Below are 16,163 nucleotides of genomic sequence, written 5' to 3'. Positions count from 1 at the left end.
ATGCTGTTTTTCTGTATATTTTCTAAAATATCCTTACAAGTAATGTTAAATGCACTCCTACTAAAATATAATACAAGTCACGATTAAGCAGAATCATGAGTGAAAACAAAGACCCCTTGGTCTTTTCAAATTAAGTGCATGACTTCTGGTCCATAGTGATTAAACTATTTGCAGTATGATACATTTATTTTTACTGTTTTCACACAAAAACATTCCACATGAAAAATGTTAGGTTTTTATTATCTTTGTTTCATGTCCAGACTGAAATTAGTTTGCATTAACCTAGAAATTGTACCACAGTTTCCTCTTAAACTAAATAAATAAGACACAGCAGTCCAGTACAACTCAGCAGATTCTCAAACTGTCTGTCATCCAGCTCCACGCCTTATACTGCGGAAAGTGTAGAGCTGAGCTGTGACCCACAGGGAGTGTTCCTTTTGTGGCAGGGGACATCCGGCGAGGCCCTGCAATCTGCTTTAGGGCCCAACCTTCATGAAAACCAGTGGTAGAACATCCCACTGAGAGGGGTCATATAAACACGGCATAACTTGGGACAGATAGGTGAAAAACACACACACAGACATACAAGTAAAAGAGAGAGGGTCAGGGTGAAACACAAAAGTACAGTCACTGTACAATTGGAGTGCAAAATGTATTGAGCATACCTGTGCAACTCTAAGTGGAGGAGGATGTCATTTGATCCACTTGGTTCTTCAGGTGGTTGTCGAGTATCTGAAAAATCTCCTGGAGGTTTGGGACATAACCGGACTGAAGTTTTGACCACACCAGAGCATCTGGTAGGAGGGAAGGGGGAGACTGCTGTTACAGTTTCTCTACTTGCAATTGGGGTTAAGGGTGATGGTATTTGAACAAATAAGTACTCACCGTTCAGAGTGATCTCGAAAGCTCCAGTGGACAGGAAGCTAGTCTCCATCATATTGTAGAGGAAGAATGCCATAAGACAGGAGAAGATCTGTAAACAGGAAACTATGATAGATAACCGCTATGTTCATGGATCATCTGCTGCATCTGTAAAAGTTACCTTGTTGTCCTGAGTCCAGGTCCAGGCTCTGGGAGTTTGGAGGCCAAGGAGAATAAAAGGATTCTGTCCACTTATGATGAGAAGGATGGAGACAAGCTTCAGGTAGGAGATCAGGGTACCCACACACCTAGGGGATTATAAAAGCAATGCTGGGTTTACAGGCATTATCTGGTAACACTGGGCCCATTCAACAAATTGTATACAGACTTTTGGTTAATCTATCCAATTCAACTGTATTTATGTAGTGCCATGTCACAACAAAGTCATCTCAAGGAACTTTATACAATAAATTCAAGACTATAAAGATGTACAGAAAACCCAACAAATCCCCCTTGAGCAAGCTCTAGGCCACAGTGGAGGAAACACTCCCTTTAATGGAAGAAACTTCCAGAAGAACCAGGCTCAGTGGAAAGTGGAGAGAGAAAAAAAAGCAACAACAAAACATTGGCTGTGCAGTAGAAAAAAAACAGTAGAAAACAGTTCCAAAGTCAGGGACACCTGCAAAAAAGGTCAGAGATGGAGAAAGACAACTACGGGAGAAAGAAAACAGTTAATCTCATACAGTGGTGACACTTGTGGGGTGAAAGGAGAAGAGAGAGAGACAAGAGGAGGAAAGGAGCTCAGTGCAACGTGTGGTGGGTCCCCCAGCAGTCTAAGCCTATAGCAGCATGACTAAAACTAACTATACGCTCTGTCAAAGAGGAAGGTTTTACACTTAAAAGTAGAGAGGGTGTCTGCTCTACCTCCCATTCTACCTTTGGAAATTCTGGAAACCACAAGAAGGCCTGCATTCTGAGATTGAACTGGTCTGTAGGTCTATTATCAGGGCACTGTGCATGCCTGTTTCTTTCCAGTTTAAAGCATTACTGAGATAGTGAAATGAAAACAGAAAGTGATGTACACATAGAGCTACAACAATCTATCAATGAAGTTTGGCTTCAAGGGCCATTTATACACTTTTCTTTTTCTTATACACTTTCTTATACACTTTTGGAAATGCCCCACAGAATCTTAAGGAACTCCTCACATTGTAATCTACAACTAGACACCTTCGCTCCACCAACACTTATCGCCTCTACCCCCCCAGATCCAAACTCCACACAATGGGGGACCGAGCCTTCCCAGCAGCTTCTCCACAGCTCTGGAACACTCTGCCTGAGAACCTGAGGGCACCACAGACTGTGGACTGTTTCAAAAAACAGTTAAAGACTTTTCTGGTTAGAATAAGATTTTAAAAGTGATCATTACTTTTTGTTTAATGCTGTTATTTTTTTTAATGATTTTTATGTTTCTATGCTTTCCATGTTTATTATGTTTTATTCTTGGTTTTAATCCGCTTGTGTAGCACTTTGAGATTTGTTAACAAATGGAAAGTACTTTATAAATAAAATGAATTATTGTTATTATTATTTTTCTGAAACTAAGGTGGAGTCAGTGTGTGTAGTCTGCTTTTTGTCTTTGTAAATTTTGATTGTTTTTATAGTGCTCTTGTCGATTGTCACTGTTAAAGTCAACTCTTTATTAGAGTATGATCACCAAACACTTTTAAACCTCCGACTCTCCTTTGGCTTAGTTTGGACAGAAAACTTTCTGTCCCCCCCACTTTTCTCTGGTGTACCGGCTTACCTCTACACTGTTCTGGCTCCACCTTCATGTAGAGGGCGCAGTTGGGTTAGGGTTAGTGGCAGGCTAGTGAGACTGAAAGCCTGTTTGGCATGATCTCCTGCCACTTTCCTGGGAGATACTGGACCAGCATACCATTGCTTCATTTCGTGGGGCTCTTTGGATCCAATCGGCTCCTTGTGGCCAGCTTGGATGAGGAGCAACAGATTCGCGGTGTCACCTTATCCAACCTCCGCGGGCATGGAATGAACCTATGCAACCTGAGACTGCTTGTTAAGGCTCTACAAACAGCTAATGCCCCGGCTCCAGCTCCTGCTTGGATAGCCCTGGTGAAAGCTAGATCACTAGCTAACAAAACGCTTACATTTATGGTAAATAGTTGCTTATATAGCGCTTTTATCCAAAGCGCTTTACAATGTTGCTTCCCATTCACCCATTCACACACACACTCACACACTGATGGCGGTGGCTGCCATGCAAGGTGCTCACTTGACCCACCAGTAGCAACTTGGGGTTCAGTGTCTTGCCCAAGGACAGTTCGATTTGTAGCCGGGAGCGGGGATTGAAACACTGACCCTGTGGTCCATGGTCAACTGCCTTACCAACTGAGCTATAGCCGCCATAGATTTACATTTAGTCATTTAGCAGACGCTTTTATCCAAAGCGAGTTACAAGTGAGATACAAGGCAAGCAAAAATCTAAGTCAAGGCGAAAACATCAAAGCAAAGTCCTATCAGAAAAGTGTTCACATTTCACGAGATGCAAGTGCGAGAAAGAGCATAAAGGAAGTTTTTTTAATATATATATATTTAAAAAAAACTGTCTCGCTGTATATATATATAAAGATTTAAACGCATAGGAAGAACTTTTATTCTAAAGGACCTCTTTATGTCCAATTGGTTGGAATTTCTGTGTAACAGAAACATGGATGACTCCAGGTGAGTCCAGGGCTTTTTGTGGACTTTTGCCACCAGTTTGCATATATTTTAGAAAGCTGGTGTCTAAACAGGTGACACCGACAGCGCCTTATTACAGCTTTGAGAGGAACTTAGTTGAGCTGGATTCTGTCCCTCCCCTTGAAGTCTGTGATGCTGGGTTTTCAAACCATATGCCTTTTGTATTTCGAATGCCTATCCCTTGTCATATGGTTAAATCAGGTGCTCCTGCACAACACTGTCAGATTATTAACTCAGTAAATAGTCTAAGTGGTTCCCTGTGCTTTAATTCAGATGTTGAGGTATAATCCACTCACTTTAATACAACCTTTTAAAACAAGACTTTCTAAACCCAGATATGAGCCCTGGTTAAATGACGCAACGTGCGCTGCCAGGCGGGAGTGCAGGAGTGTTGAGCCAAAGTGGAAGAAAGACAAGTTATCAACCTGCCTGGAAAACTCTGCTGAAGTGTTTGAAAACTTCATGAGCTTTTTTTATTGTTAAGGTTGTGAGCACTAGAGCTCTAATTAGTCCTTCTTCTTATAACCCTTGTAACTCCATCTCTGGATTTCTGCTCTCTGTTTTTGACCAATTTGAGCTTGCTCAAAGTTTTTTCCTTTTTTTGAAAAAATAACTTTAGGCCAATCTCAAAACTCCCATTCCTTTCTAAGATTTTGGGATAAACTGTTTACTGCCAGTTGAAATCATTCTTAGATGAGTACAATATTCTTGACGTATTTTAGTTTGGGTTTTAAAATGAGCACAGTATTGAATCAGCACCTTTGAGGTTTTTTAATGATGTTCTTTTAGCCATAGAATTTGGTCGCTTGTGTTGTTTTGGTACCGTAGGACCTAACATCGGTCTTTCATACAGTGGAAAATCAAATGCTCCTGTCTCGCTTGGAGAACTGGGTGGCTATCCAGGGTGGTGCTTTAGAGTGGGTTAGGTCTTACTTAACAGAGAGAACCTTCCGTGGAAAAGTTGGAACTGCATGATCCTGCATGGACCTCTCACCTGTGAAGTGCCTCAAGGGTTCATCTTGGGCCTCTTCTCTTATCTCTGTATTTACTCCCTCTTGGATCAATTCTTCTAAAACTTGGCATCTCATACCACTTTTATGCAGACAACAGTCAAATTTATGCCCCACTAAATACATTGAAGAAGTTAAGGCACGGAGAGCAATACATTTTGTGCACTGTAATGATAAAGACTGAGGTGGAGGCAGCTGTACCTCAGTTGGTAAGGCAGTTGTCCACGGTCCCGGCTATGAGTCGAAGAATCTCTGGGCAAGACACCCATTCCCACGAACCCTGCACATTATGTTGGGTTTACCCAGATGTCACTTAATCGGCTACAGTTAGGTTAAAATGCTGCTGCCCAGCTTTTAACATAGGAAAAAACAAGAGCACATTACTCTGATCTTGGTGTCACTTCATTGGCTCCAGGTTTGTTTTCGTATTGTTTTTAAAATTCTTTTATTTCTTTTTTAATTTTTTCATGGTCTCGCCCTACAGTATCTTTCTGACCTCCTCCTGGTGTAGACTCCATCACACTCTTAGGTCAGCAGATCACCCACTTTTAGTCGTCCCTAATGTAAATAGGAACCTTCGGAGGCCGCACTTTTTCAGTTGCTGCCCCAAAATTGTAAAGTGAGTTGCCCTTGCATATCAGGAAGGCCAACTCACTTCCTGTTTTTAAATCCACTCTTAAAACACATTATTTCTCAATGGCATTTAATTCTGTTTGAGATGTAGGCTTTTAGTGTTTTTTTTAAATTGTTTCTATCCTTTGTATTATATTTATTTTTGGTGTCTGTTCCTTTAAATGTCTTCTATCTATAATTCTTTTATTTGTTTTATCTGTCTTATGTTTGTGTACAGCCCATTGGCCAAAGGTGTTGTTTTTAAAGTGCTTTATAAATAAATTTGGATTGGACATAAAATCAGCACACAATTTCCTGCATTTACTTCTCAATCAAAGCAACACTTAATTTTACAAACAAAACAGCATTAACAACACAAACTATTACCAAGCAAAAAGTTGCATCATATACCTATTAGGCATACCATTATGACCACCTGTTCAATTTAATGCAGCCCAGCACCTCTGACATAAATATTACATTAACAAGGTTATAATTTATTTTTTATGATGAAAATGTCACAAAGCAGATAATGCTGTGTTTAGTATTGAGATCATAGCTGCTAGTAGAGTTGTACTGGAGTACATGAAGACATGGTTGTAATGTTTTGGCCATGCTATTTAAAATAAATGAGAAACCAAGTAAAGGCTTGGCACAAAAACTGCTTATTGCAAACAATGTGAAACCCTTTTTTCCCCACTTTGCTTTAACCTACTAAGTTAGCCATAAGTTGTCTGGTTATGCATTGAGATAACAATTGCTAAATATTTCAGTTGCTTTTTGTACAGTGTGATGTCCCAGCTCACCTGTTGAAAGGAGTAGGTGGGTAGTTCTCCCCCTCAATGCGGATGTCCGGGTACAGCTGGCTGATAGCTCGAGCGTACTCCTGGAACACTTTGCTATACCCTCAGGAGATACTGAAAGACAACATACGCCAGCCAAGTGAGCTCATAGTGGCGAATATTGTAGTTTATCAAAATCTCACCTGACTACAGTAGTTAGAAAAATACATTAAATGCATTATCTACTTTAGAGTCAATATTAATACATTAACAGAAAAGTGGGGTTAGTTCAATAAAGCTATAAAGTAAATCTGGAGGGAGGGAGAAACCATCAGCTTTATTTACAAAGTCAGCATTAGTCAGTGTTTAGAATCATGAGGCTTACAGCACTCATCCTACAAGAAAACCCCACAATAATGCTTTTTAATGCCTTGCATTACCCTTTGGGCCTAGTTTTCACAAAGCTTGTGGCTTAAAATGACCTAGATGCATACTATAACTCAACTCAATTTGACTGCCTCTTTCTCTCTTTCGTACAATATTTTAGTTTATACATACAACAGAACGTTGGCCAAGCTAACGAACCCAGTTTTTTAACACGGACTTGGTCACGATTTCTAAAACAACCTTGGGTTTCAACTGATTGACAGCTCAAATAATTTAAACATTACTCTCTATGCTCATTTTGTATAATGTTTAAATAGTCGTAAATACAAGATTATTTAAAAAAAAATTTTTTACAGCTAACCAATGTTAGTAATTGTAACTACACTTAACAAGTCTTCATTGTAACTGCAGGTAAGCTTTTTCTCTGGAAGCTAACACACTCACCAATACTGGAACTTCAGCACCGGGGACTGCGTGGATTTGGCAGGTTTACCGGGCTCTGTGTCCATCGGGAGGTCCGGGGTGACGTCGGAAGTGTCGTCCAGCTGATGTCCACGCTGCGGGTTTGATCTGCCGAGATAAATGTCCCGGACCGTGATCGCGGTGAAAAGGAGCAGAGCTACCAGAAGGCTCGTCTGGCTAAACTCCGCCATGTCTGCTAGAGTGACAGTAGTGGTGACTTCCGGTTACAACCTTCACATTAAAAGGTCACGAGGCAGGAAAATAAGTGATTTCAACTCCACATGCAACAGCCGCTGCCAGCCGAGGATTTAAAGCGGAAAGCTTTGAGGCGGCGCGACCACCGTGCTCCTCATACACTGGCAAGAGAGTTTAAAACAAAACGAACACACCATACTTTTATTATTTTTTGTTGGTTTTATTAAATGAAACGCTTGTAGATGGATAATTAAACAACAAAATAAAGCATATTCGAGCAGTAATAATGGTCTAATCAAATTCGCATCTTAAGCTTTACTTTTAGGAATAACTGCCTGACAAATTAGTAGCATTCTAACGATCATTTTTTCAAGAAATTCAACTGCAGATGTTCTCAAATTGATCTTGTATGTCCCTACCAGGTGTTAATACAGATTAAAATAAGTAGATATCCAATAAAACAATAAGGGGTTGGGTGAGTTTAAATATTTGGCTCTTGTTGCAGTTAGTGACCTTTAATTTTCAGTGAAAAAAAGAACTACAAATTGCAAAAAGAAATCAGTTTACCTTAGAAACTCATTGTTCTACACATGTCATGTGAAAGAAAACATGTAGAAAGACATTAAATGACTTTTTAAAAAGGTGTACATTATAGTCTCCTGACACATGCTGCTCGGCTTGTGAATGTGATTGTGAGTGTGAAGGGGTGAATAAGAAGCAGTGTAAAGTGCTTTGAGTGTCAATAGGTATAAAAGTGCTACACAAGTGCTTATATAAGTACATTTACCATTTATCTTCAAGCTACACCATCAGTGAAGCATAAAGGTAGAAACATGTTGTTTTGGGGATGCTTTGACAATGGGAGAGAGGGTGATCTGCATCGTGTGCAAAGCATCCTCATCCTCCATATTGAAGAGGCATGGCATTTCCTCTTCATGGGGAATGACTGACTAGGAATAACTTCATTTTGCAGCAAGACAATGAACTTGAACATTATTCCTGGTTGTATACAATTTATGGCAGCTTGGCCAGCTCAGTCATCTAAACCACATAAAACCAACAAAAGGAAATAGAAGTACAAAATTGTTTCTTGCTTAGAAGAAAAAAACCTTACTAAAAAAAAACTTTTTAGTAAGGTAAAATGTTTTTAATCTGAACTTATTTTTTTCTTTTACCACATCGAGAGTTTTACTTTGAATACAATAATTCATTTCTATTTCTTACCAACTCTGCTACAGGTTTATAGTAAGTCTCTTGTCCTAAAACACGTTAAATAATAAATCATCTTCCTATTCAATCTGTAACAGCGATTGCTTTAAGTCTCGGTTTTCATGACACTTTTATTTTGAATAACCTCTCTGACGTCATATTTACCCGACACACAGCGAAAACCAGCATTACGTCACGTGTATGGGACGTTGCAGAAGGCGGGGTGAAGGTGAAAGAGTGAACATTAAAATAAAATTAGAGTGTTATGACCTTTTGTTGTTTTTTCCCCTTTTGCTGGAACCAGAAACAGCTCGGCTGACAGCTGGCCTCAGGTATGTTCATATGTGATTAACATATGACATCTAATTTATGTCTGTCAGCCTATATTTAATTGAGCAATCTCATGGTAAAAACAGCCACACATTTTCTATTATCTTAAAATACAATTTCTACTAGTATGAATCTATCTGTGGATAACCTTAATTACCACTCTGACTAGCAAGAATGCACTTTTGACTGGGACAAATGCAATTATGAATATTTAACATTTAATTACAAAAAGGACTGTAGACTCATTTTAAAAACCGCTTGCCTTGCCTAGGTGCCACGGTTGATCACCAATGACTGCAAATAGACCCGTTTCCTCTTTTGTTTTACATAAAATATTTGGATTTTATTATTTAAAAAAATTTAATTCGGAAGGTCGATTCTTTGAACATAATGTCTTTATTTAACAAATCTGTTTCTATTACAGATGGTTCACATACTGTTTTGTACCATTAACAATCTAGTTCTATAGCATATGAAATAAACAGTATCTACTACTCTACTGAGCTATAGCCGCCCCTATGAAATAAACAGTATAATTATCATTAATTATTTAAGCGTTTAATTATTAAATGACACCAAATGTTTTGCCGTGTAAAGATTCATAAAATAACATCTGCACAGATGTTTTAGTCCTGACAGCTTTTAGTTTATAGTCTGTTCTTCCATACAAAGCAGCTGCTCATGATCAGAGAACACTGGTCACTTTTACACAGTGTTAAAAAAAATAAATAAAAAAATCTGGAAATCTTATTTATATTCAGATGTTATGATAATGTTATCAGCTTTTATTAAGTGATGAGGTTCTTAACATTTCTAGCAACCATACATCAAAGCATTAAGGTTAAATAATCCTCTTTACTCTGAGATCAGGGGATTTCAGTTCAAAGACTCTCAATGGTTTCTTGCTAAATTCTTAAACTTGTCTGTGTTTCAGGATTCGGGGGGCAAACCATGCTGTCTGTGGGGGCGTTGCTGAGACCTGGCCTCCTGCAGCTTTCTGTTCGAGGGCTCTCTTCAGCGGTAATACACAGGAAGTCCGCTGCACTCACCTGTTCTGCACTTGAGTCTGCTGCAGTCTTTGTTCACAGGTCACCAGTCCGGACTCAGTCAGGTGGTCCTGGTGCTGGATGTGATTCCGGCTGGTACAGTGGACTGGCGGACTCAGCCCCCATTCACCTGTGTGAGCATTTCCTGGTGAACGTGCAGCAGCTGAGCGGGTTGCCATGGTGGCTTAGTATCGCTTTGGCAACACTGTCGGCCCGGACATTCATCACTCTTCCGCTTGCTGCCTACCAGCTGGTGATCATATCCAAGGTAACCAGGGGTTAGGTGTACAGCAGGTACTAACCTTTGGATCAGCCTCAGCAGGTTCTGCACATTGAGACACCTGAACAGTTGATTCCGCTCCAATTGAGCATATGTTAAGGACAGATGAGCAACAAGTGAAGAGACCATTTTATAGGTTTTGTCTGTGGAGAGAAGGGGGTCTTAAAGACTCATCTTGTCAGTAATTTTCCATCTGGAGACTTTTGTCCTGTACCTTTTAGTAAAATGTTGATTGTTGATTGATCAAAAAACCTGATTAAACACCAGGTCTCTATGATTCCCTTGTGATTCCCTGATCATAGGAATCAGGTTTTTTTAATCTGTCTGGTCTTCTCTCAAAAACTCAGATCAGACTCAGTTTGTCCTCAGACAAAAATGTCAGGAATCCACAAACTCTCCCAAAACCTCTTTCATACTTTCCTCCTCTCATGAGACTGTTGATACTTTTTACTAGCAGTCTTTTTCTTGTATTTAAACTAATACTTTCTGTGTAATAATCTTTTGATGTTTGTTCTTGGTTGTTTTTATGCAGCAATTTGTCCACTTAAAATGGATGCAGAAGAAGGAAAGATTTACCCGTGTTGGTGTTTGGCTCTGCACTTCACACAAGACAGGGTTAAAACATTCAGATCAACTGAATTCTGACTTCATCTGTTTCTGTGGTTTTATGTACATGTTCTGACACAGAGTCTGATATGATCCTCCTATTTTTTTTATAGTAACTAGATCAAATCAATGTCTGACAGTCATGTGTATTGACAATGTGACTCTGACACGACAAGAGTTATTGATCACTACTGAAATCATTTGAAGTAGTAAATGCAGCTTCAGCACTGGGTAGGCATGAGAAAATTCTGCTGAACATTTTGATCAGGAGAAACAATCAGAGTGTAGTTAATCCAAGCACTTTATCTCGGTGTCAGAACACAGAGTCTCTCTAATATCACCCAGTTGATCCAGTCTACCTGCACAGTAGAAACACAAAAAATAAAAATACCTCCCAAAACACTACAAATACCAAACAATAACTAATCAAAACAAAACAGATCAACCCAACAACTACAGTTCAAACAATAACTCAACTAAAACTTTAAGGTCAAGGAATACAGGACCCAGTGAAATGGGAAGAGAGTGAACTTTTCACTAGCCCAACTGAAGAATAGCAGTAGCTGCTGAAGTTTTTGGTTTAAGCTTGATCATGCACTGGACCTACACCACTGGCGCATGAGTATAAATCAAGCATAAACACCTCAGAGTACATTGAAGAAAGGAGCTTGTTTTTTTTTTAATTTTAGATGATACTGGTCCTTTATCAAAAGACCAGTTCAGGATCAGTGTATTGCAAACAGCGCTAACCTCACTCACATGAGTCAGCTTTTTTATGTGACCATAATCACAACCATCTAAACCTGTTTCTACATCATGCCAACCATATAAACTTTTAGGTGTTGTATAGGTGGAGGCACTGCAAGTGGAGATCTCTGAGCTGGCGAAGAGGCTTCGATATGAAGTTTCAGTCAGAGCGAGAGAGACAGGCTGGAGAGAGAGAGAGAGCCGGTAACACACACACACACACACAGTGTTGTTAGTTACAGTGAATTAAAACAGTGTTAGCATGAGACTCTGGATGATTCCTACCCATTCAGCCTATTCCTTCCTCTCCCTGCTTACCTCTTTCACTCTACCACTCTGCACAGCCCTTCAGGTAATCATAGTTATCAAATCAAACAAGAGGCTGACATATTACTAATGAAGCAGAAATCATTGCTCTTCTCAGACTGGGCAGAAATGGACATTTCTATGTAAAAAATTTTTAAAACATCATGTTGCGTAATATAACTTTAATGAATCCCTAACCCTACTGTAGGGGACATGGCAGAGCTGTTTATCTTAAGAGGTTCTCAGGTCTGAGTCTACATAAACAGTTAATATTGATTGTTTAGCTTTTAAAGTTAGGGTTAGTAAAAAAGCCAAGTGTGGCTGTGTCCAAAATCCCTCCCCATTAACTCACTCAGAAGGGGATTGAACTTACGGTGCAGCTGGAGGAACAGGTGAGTGAGTGGGGAGAGCAAAAACAAGCAGAGCAGAGCTAGGCAAATTCCAGATCAGAGGTCCTCAGACAGTGTCTAGACAGGGCCACAGAGCAGATTGGGTCAGATAAGAAGGAGTACTGCAGGAAACAGGAACTGGACAGAACACACTGGGGAGACAGGCCAGGGCAGACCACAACAGGGTTAGAGTACTAACAAATTCCAGGTCCAAGAATCCAGTATCCAAATGACAGAGCACAGGGTCAGGTTCAGAAAACTCAGGTTCAGAGCCAGTAAGCCGACACAGAGCAGTTAAACAAAGCAGAGTCCACAATCCAAGAAAAAGAGTCAATAATGAATTCAGAGTTCTGAGCCAGGTCAGAGAGAAACACAATCCTGGTCAATCAAGCAGAGTTCAGATAATCATAAAGGCTTATGAAGGCAGGGGGTCAGTGAGGTAATCAGGTTCAGGGACAGACTCGAGTCGTACCTGGTAAGCAGGTGAGCTGGAGAGTTGCTTCATAGAGGAGTTCGGCAGGCAAACTGATCAGATAGGCAGCAGGCTGGTTTGCCACCTGGCAGGTAGGCAATAGGCAGACAGGTTAACAGCCTGGCAGGTTAGGAGACAATCCAAACGACACGTCGAGAATGGCTTGAAGGCTCACTGAAGTTATGCAGAGAGACAATCTGGCAGGGAACTGAGGCAAAAGCTGGGTTTAAATATCCGGGGGAACAGGTAAAAACAATTAGGAGTGGTGATTAGTGTAAAGTAACAGAACAGACAAGGCAGAATGTGGAATCAGAGAATACAAAATAAAAGAGAGAGACAGGCAGTGAAACCAAAGGGTCGGATCATGACATTATCATGTTCACTCAACAGGGAGCAGTCAAATTGAGATTTTAGACACTGACTAATTGTTGTCACGCTGCATCAGCTAACAGCTGTTTGACCTATGCAGTAATTCTCCTATATCCCAAACAAGGAGCATTGCAATATAGGATTGTTTCTAGAAAGAAGTACATACAATGAACACTTGGTGTTTTTCTGGGGGATACTTTGAGTACATCATATAATGGACAGATTTAGCATTCAGGTTTGTGTTTTTCTTTTTGTAATCTTCCTCACACAAAGATGTCATCTGCTTTACAAGAACAGTACCATCCCTCATTCGTTTCAACCATCTGGGATTTACATGTTGAGCTCAACGCAGAACCGTTTTAATACTGATAATAATAATATTAATAATAATGACAAAAACAACAATAAAGACAACTACATTTTGTGAGTTTAATTTTTAGATCTAAAAATTAAACTGTTTGCCACTGGAAATAATTACCATCTGAACTAAAATGCTAACAATGACAAAAGTTTCTGGGTCATAAAGGCAATAAACTTTTAAATGTTTGACTACTGACGTTTTTTATATAATGAGTTAGTCTTTGCAATAAATATAATGTTGAAAAAGAATAAAAACTTCACAAACTCACAGTTCTCCTTAGACCAAATTTTATTCTTGTGGTGGTGATTATACTTTTTGTGCTGTGGTCTAGGTTCCAGTTCCAGAGAAATCTGCGTCGTCTTGTGTCTCAGCTCTATGTCAGGGAAAACTGTCACCCCTTTAAAGCCAGTCTGCTGGTCTGGATCCAGCTGCCACTCTGGGTCAGCATGTCTCTTGCACTCCGAAACCTGAGTCTGGACCAGTCCGGTAAGCTGGCATAGAGTCTGGACCTGAGTTTGGAGAAGTCCTTGTCCTGGTTTGTTCATTATGAGAGAAGCTGAGTTTTCAGTTGCAGAAACAGAGATGGCTTTACCAGATCAGTTCAAATAAGTTATAGTGTTAAGACTTAGAGAGGAAAGTCCATGTTATTCCTGGTTTAGGATTAGTTTCTTATAGCTGGCCTTCCTGATTTTATAGTTTTTGTAGAGAACTATATCCAAGTGCAAATGCAGCAGTCAGTCTGCTTCAGTTTTAGTGTTTTGACCTGGTTCCAGTATTGGTCCTGGACTCTTACCCTTGTGTGTCTCTGCAGCATTGCACGGGGAACTGGCAGCAGGAGGCACTCTGTGGTTCCCCGACCTCACATCTCCAGACTCAACCTGGATCCTGCCACTCTGTGTGGGACTCACTAACCTAATCATTATGGAGGTGAGTCCATCAGCAGGTCTGTGATCACATGCCCTGTGATGTCATTCACCTGACTTGCTCTCTTCTTCTTCAGGTGTTTTCTTTACAAAAACTCAGTCCAACTCGTTTCCAGAAGATGGTTCTGTACTTGATGCGAGGGTTTTCTGTCCTGTTAGTTCCCATCACTGCTACAGTCCCTTCCGTGAGTTCTAGTCCATCTCTTTTCTCTGTCTTCTCTTTAAATCAGATACCTGGTGTCTTTCCTTTGTGTTCATTACATGTTCCTTAAATGTATATTTTTCATCACGTCGTGTTTATCAGATGATTGTTACAGGCCTCAGAAATAAGTGACCAGTTAAAAGATACTATGCTGTGTTTTTAGACAGGAGATGTGTGTTAGCTCAGCTGGCAGCTACATTGTGACTAACACTCACTTTTTAGTAGATTCAAGTTATTTGGCAAACACAAAATAAAACGTGACATGTAAATTCATGACAAATCATCACTTTGGCTTTAAATCTGTTTTGGAATTGTGGTTTGTCTTGACTTCATGTTGATATGAAAAAAATTGTTTATAATAACATTCACATTTTTTTGCTATATCACCCTGCCCTACATGAAACTGGTATAAAAATCTTTGTGGTTCCAGCTGCACATATTATTTTGAAGTGGACTTCCTGTTTGTTGTTTCTAAAAGGCCTTTGTTTTTTTCCTACCTACCCCACCTCCAGTCTATGGCTTTGTACTGGTTCACGTCCAGTCTGGTTGGACTCAGTCACAACCTGATGCTTCGTTCTGTTTTGATCCACAAAATCCTCCAGCTGAGAACTCATCGATCCGAGACCCCATACAGAGACCTGCTGTCAGCCTTCCTCAGCAAATACTGCAAATAAATACACACAATAAGGCAAAGATCAGATACTTGAGCTGATTCCACTGGTATTGGGGAGAGGCAGGTCCCCCCCCCCACACATACTGATTTTCTGTTTTTTTCTGGTTTCACATTCTGTTACTTGCCTAACAATTAAATTAAGAAAATCTGATGATGAAGTATAATCATATTAAAAATGATCCTTCATAAGATTTTCCTGCTGTTCAGTCAGTACCACCAGAAATTATTATTATTATTGTTATTGATACTGAACTTGTGATATCCTCTAAATGTTTCCTCTTGTCATTTTTTACATTTGAATATTCTCTGTCGACATGTTGAATTGTAAAAATAAGTTCACATATTTTATTCATTCTATTAACAATAATATCTTTAATTTTCTTCTGTATAAACTCCACCACCAACGACAAGAATAAATGTGGCCTCTGGAACATTTCCAATTGCTTCCACGCTAACAATCAAATTACCTGGAACTGATGAAACAGGTTTTTTTCATCAGAGGTAAATAAAAAATGTGTAAAGAACCAAAAATGTTATTATGTTTATTTTCTGTGTAAAACCAATAATCAGTCAGTCAAAAGATTCATCTGAAAACACGTAAGATTAACATGCTGCTCAGAAAATATAAAGGTGATCAGATGAATAGCTGTGGTTCATGATTAAATGCTGCTGTCCGACAATAAGAATTTACTTTGAGGTTTGGTATTTTATTATTAAAGTAATTTACTGATTTGATCTGTTGATCAGTTCCACATTTAGCTGTGTCAACTAAAAATTATGGCCGGTTTAACTAAAAACTGAAAGTTGGATTAACACCCGATATTTGTCTAAAGAAAAAAAATGGTGTTGACTTAATCCTGTGATAAAAAGTTAAATTAAACATTGATGAACTCATTGTACTTTGACATGTTTAATTTAATAAGTCCAATCGCCATTTCCAGAAAAGTTTAGATGTTGTGAAAAGCCTAAATGAAACAAGAATGATTTACAAATTATGATAATAAAATAATATTTGGGAAATTAACCATAACCCAGGGTGTGTTGTTTGATTCCCATGTTCTTCTGAAAGCCCCTAGTAACGCCATTATATATGTGCAGCTGTACAATAAGAATTTTTCCAAGGGGTCAATAATATATCTAAAAAAATTGATTAGGCTGTTTCTGATGTTGATCCTCCTTAT

At 39.4% G+C, this 16,163-nt stretch overlaps 2 protein-coding genes across 4 annotated transcripts; one reads left to right on the top strand and one right to left on the bottom strand.

Annotated features, from left to right (window-relative positions):
* Nucleotides 1-221: 221 nt before the first annotated feature.
* selenot2 (selenoprotein T, 2) lies at nt 222-7,096 on the bottom strand. 2 transcript variants are annotated; one of them, XM_067519376.1, is made up of 6 exons: nt 6,857-7,096; nt 6,050-6,160; nt 1,043-1,169; nt 886-973; nt 666-794; nt 222-518 (listed from the first exon to the last, which is right to left on the bottom strand). In XM_067519376.1, the coding sequence occupies exons 1-5, from the start codon at nt 7,063-7,065 to the stop codon at nt 676-678; spliced, it is 654 nt and encodes a 217-aa protein (XP_067375477.1). In that variant the 5' UTR covers nt 7,066-7,096; the 3' UTR covers nt 222-518; nt 666-675. The 2 variants fall into 2 exon arrangements, with proteins under 2 accessions (XP_067375477.1, XP_067375476.1); XM_067519375.1 differs by having other exon boundaries at nt 222-547; nt 6,857-7,095.
* Nucleotides 7,097-8,466: 1,370 nt separating this feature from the next.
* On the top strand, nt 8,467-15,668 carry cox18 (cytochrome c oxidase assembly factor COX18). Of its 2 annotated transcripts, none has more exons than XM_067519078.1 (7): nt 8,467-8,610; nt 9,543-9,922; nt 11,391-11,491; nt 13,516-13,670; nt 13,996-14,111; nt 14,185-14,292; nt 14,822-15,668. In XM_067519078.1, the coding sequence occupies exons 2-7, from the start codon at nt 9,560-9,562 to the stop codon at nt 14,981-14,983; spliced, it is 1,005 nt and encodes a 334-aa protein (XP_067375179.1). In that variant the 5' UTR covers nt 8,467-8,610; nt 9,543-9,559; the 3' UTR covers nt 14,984-15,668. The 2 variants fall into 2 exon arrangements, with proteins under 2 accessions (XP_067375179.1, XP_067375180.1); XM_067519079.1 differs by lacking the exon at nt 8,467-8,610 and adding an exon at nt 10,467-10,549 and having other exon boundaries at nt 9,782-9,922.
* Nucleotides 15,669-16,163: the final 495 nt, after the last annotated feature.

The sequence above is a fragment of the Channa argus genome, chromosome 10 (genome assembly GCF_033026475.1).
Source record: "Channa argus isolate prfri chromosome 10, Channa argus male v1.0, whole genome shotgun sequence".
Classification (NCBI taxonomy): domain Eukaryota; kingdom Metazoa; phylum Chordata; class Actinopteri; order Anabantiformes; family Channidae; genus Channa; species Channa argus.
This window is presented reverse-complemented; position numbering and strand designations above follow the sequence as displayed.

Coding starts and splice junctions, on each gene's coding strand:
- cox18 (XM_067519078.1), top strand. CDS start 9,560: ATGCTGTCTGTGGGGGCGTTGCTGAGACCTGGCCTCCTGCAGCTTTCT. Junction 9,923..11,390: donor AGCTGGTGATCATATCCAAG/GTAACCAGGGGT, acceptor GGTGTTGTATAG/GTGGAGGCACTGCAAGTGGA. Junction 14,112..14,184: donor CTAACCTAATCATTATGGAG/GTGAGTCCATCA, acceptor CTTCTTCTTCAG/GTGTTTTCTTTACAAAAACT.